General features: G+C 39.1%; 2 protein-coding genes across 3 annotated transcripts in view; both read right to left on the bottom strand.

Annotated features, from left to right (window-relative positions):
• Positions 1-2,142, bottom strand: part of LOC106871088 (tyrosine-protein phosphatase non-receptor type 13) — a 217,697-nt gene that overhangs the window by 32,967 nt on the left and 182,588 nt on the right. The gene's annotated exons all lie outside the window — the stretch shown is intronic.
• Positions 1-2,142, bottom strand: part of LOC106871089 (coiled-coil domain-containing protein 96) — a 22,251-nt gene that overhangs the window by 16,403 nt on the left and 3,706 nt on the right. For both annotated transcript variants that reach the window (XM_014917378.2, XM_014917375.2), the window contains exon 3: positions 1,205-1,627. In XM_014917378.2, the coding sequence (XP_014772864.1) occupies positions 1,205-1,627 (423 nt within the window). The remainder of the gene's footprint in view (positions 1-1,204; positions 1,628-2,142) is intronic.

Here is a 2,142-nt window from a genome sequence, read left to right on the forward strand (position 1 = left end):
CTGAGGACAGAACCTTGGTGGACCCCTACCTCTACCCGGAATTCATTACTGTACTCACCTTACTGACAGCATCTCTGTACATGGCTCGCACAGCTCTCACTAACCATTCATCTATCCCTAGTTTCCTCATTGATCACTAGATAAGGGATCGGGGGACCCTGTCAAAGGCTTTCTCCATGTCAACGAAAGCCAGGTACAGAGGTTTATGCTTGGCTAGGTATTTCTCCTGAAGCTGTCTTACCAGAAATATAGCATCAGTAGTGCTTTTCCCTGGCACAAACCCAAACTGCCTCTCATCTAAATTGATTCGCTCCCTAATTAGTTGGGCTATGACCCTCTCCGTGACTTTCATTACCTGATCCAACAACTTGATGCCGCTGTAATTATTTGTATCTAAAGCATCACCTAGTATTATTCCCTTCATGGGACTGTCACATTAAGTTGACAGTATACAACTACTTTATCGCATCACTACTGCATAAATCTCTCTGAGAGATTTAGAAATGTATTATTTCTATTTTTGAAATCAGTGAATGTGTTTCACTAGAATTATTATATGTTTACAAGAGCTTGACAGGCATCTCCGACTAGCAGGCCATTGCTACTCCAAACTGATGATGAGCAAAGACTCAGAAACATGTCTCTGTATGCAGGCTTAGCTAAGTGGAGGTGTTTGTCTCCCTCTTGTAAACATAAGGACACAGGAAATGTGTCAAGGCCAACAGGAATCAGTGCTGCTTCCTAGGGCTAAATAGCAGTAGTATTATTCCCTTCATGAGATTGTCACATGAAGTTGACAGCATACAACTACTTTATATTTATTTATTTATACATATATAATTATAGTTAAGGGCTACTGGAAATGACCAGTGCCAATGCTAGAAATAGGCGTCAAATACCTACATTGGTGCTGGCCATTTCCAGTAGTCTTTAACTATAATCATATATTTACAATAATATTCATTAAAAAAATTAATGTTACCTCTACGGTCATTTTTAAGTGATAGGACACTGATATAATCATTTTATGATTATGTCCTTATCTTATATATATATACATATATATATATGAACAGATAAGGAAGAAGACTGTCTATTTTGTCAGGGTTTTTACAGCTGGATGCCCTTCCTAACACTGGCTACCCCAAAGAGGGGAATGCTTTTTGATGACAATAAACCATTACCTCCTCCTCCCTCTCCTTACCTTTAACTTGTTTTTCATCAGTTTGGTCTTCAATCATTTCTGTGTCTTTTGCCTCCTCCTCCTCCGCCCTCTCTATTTGGCTGGTCGCTTTTGGTTCGTCTGGTTGTTCTCCCCCCTCCTCTGCCTCACTTGCTTCAGCTTTGGCCTCTGCCTCTTTTCGTTCTCCTTCTTCACTTACCAATTGCTCATCAGTTTTCTCATCAACACCACCGCCACCACCATCCTCCATCACAACACCACCACCACCACCACCATCATCTTCAGCACCTTCAACACCTTCTGCAGCACCTTCAGCAGGGGCACCATCAACAGCAGCGCCATCCACTGTGCCATTCACATCCTCATCTTTAATTTCTTTGACATTTGCAGCATCAGAAGCCATTTCTTCAGCTTCTGTATTGTCGGGTTTGGATTCTGCAGCAACTAAAATCAAAGAAAATAAGAGAAAAATAAATCATCATCATCATTGTCATAGTCACCACCACCACCACCATCATCATCATTACTCTCTGTTTTTTACGTAAATTTACACTGTCCATATTACAGATCATACTAAGATCTATTATTGTTCTTATTTCATCTTATATCCGTTTTCTAAGATTATCTTAATATATAAATCTGAAATTGTGTGTTTGTGTGAAGCCTTTTTGAATGTTTATAGAAATCCACATTTTCCACTTTTTCGTAAAAATTTTTACATCAATGGAATTTTCTCGATCTGAACTTTCCAGTGCAGTAATTAGATTTTTTAAATTCCGTTTACTTTGTGTGATTTAAGGGAGATTTGGCTGTTGTTTCTAGCAACTTTTATATTTCATCCCTGCTACCTGGAACGCCATTCTTACACACGCGCTCAACATAAAAATATAGAGAGTAAGAGTAAAAGAGGGAGAGGGAGAGAGAGAGAGAGAGTGATACATACAATGTCATAGATTAAA

Source organism: Octopus bimaculoides, chromosome 2, assembly GCF_001194135.2.
Source record: "Octopus bimaculoides isolate UCB-OBI-ISO-001 chromosome 2, ASM119413v2, whole genome shotgun sequence".
NCBI lineage: Eukaryota > Metazoa > Mollusca > Cephalopoda > Octopoda > Octopodidae > Octopus > Octopus bimaculoides.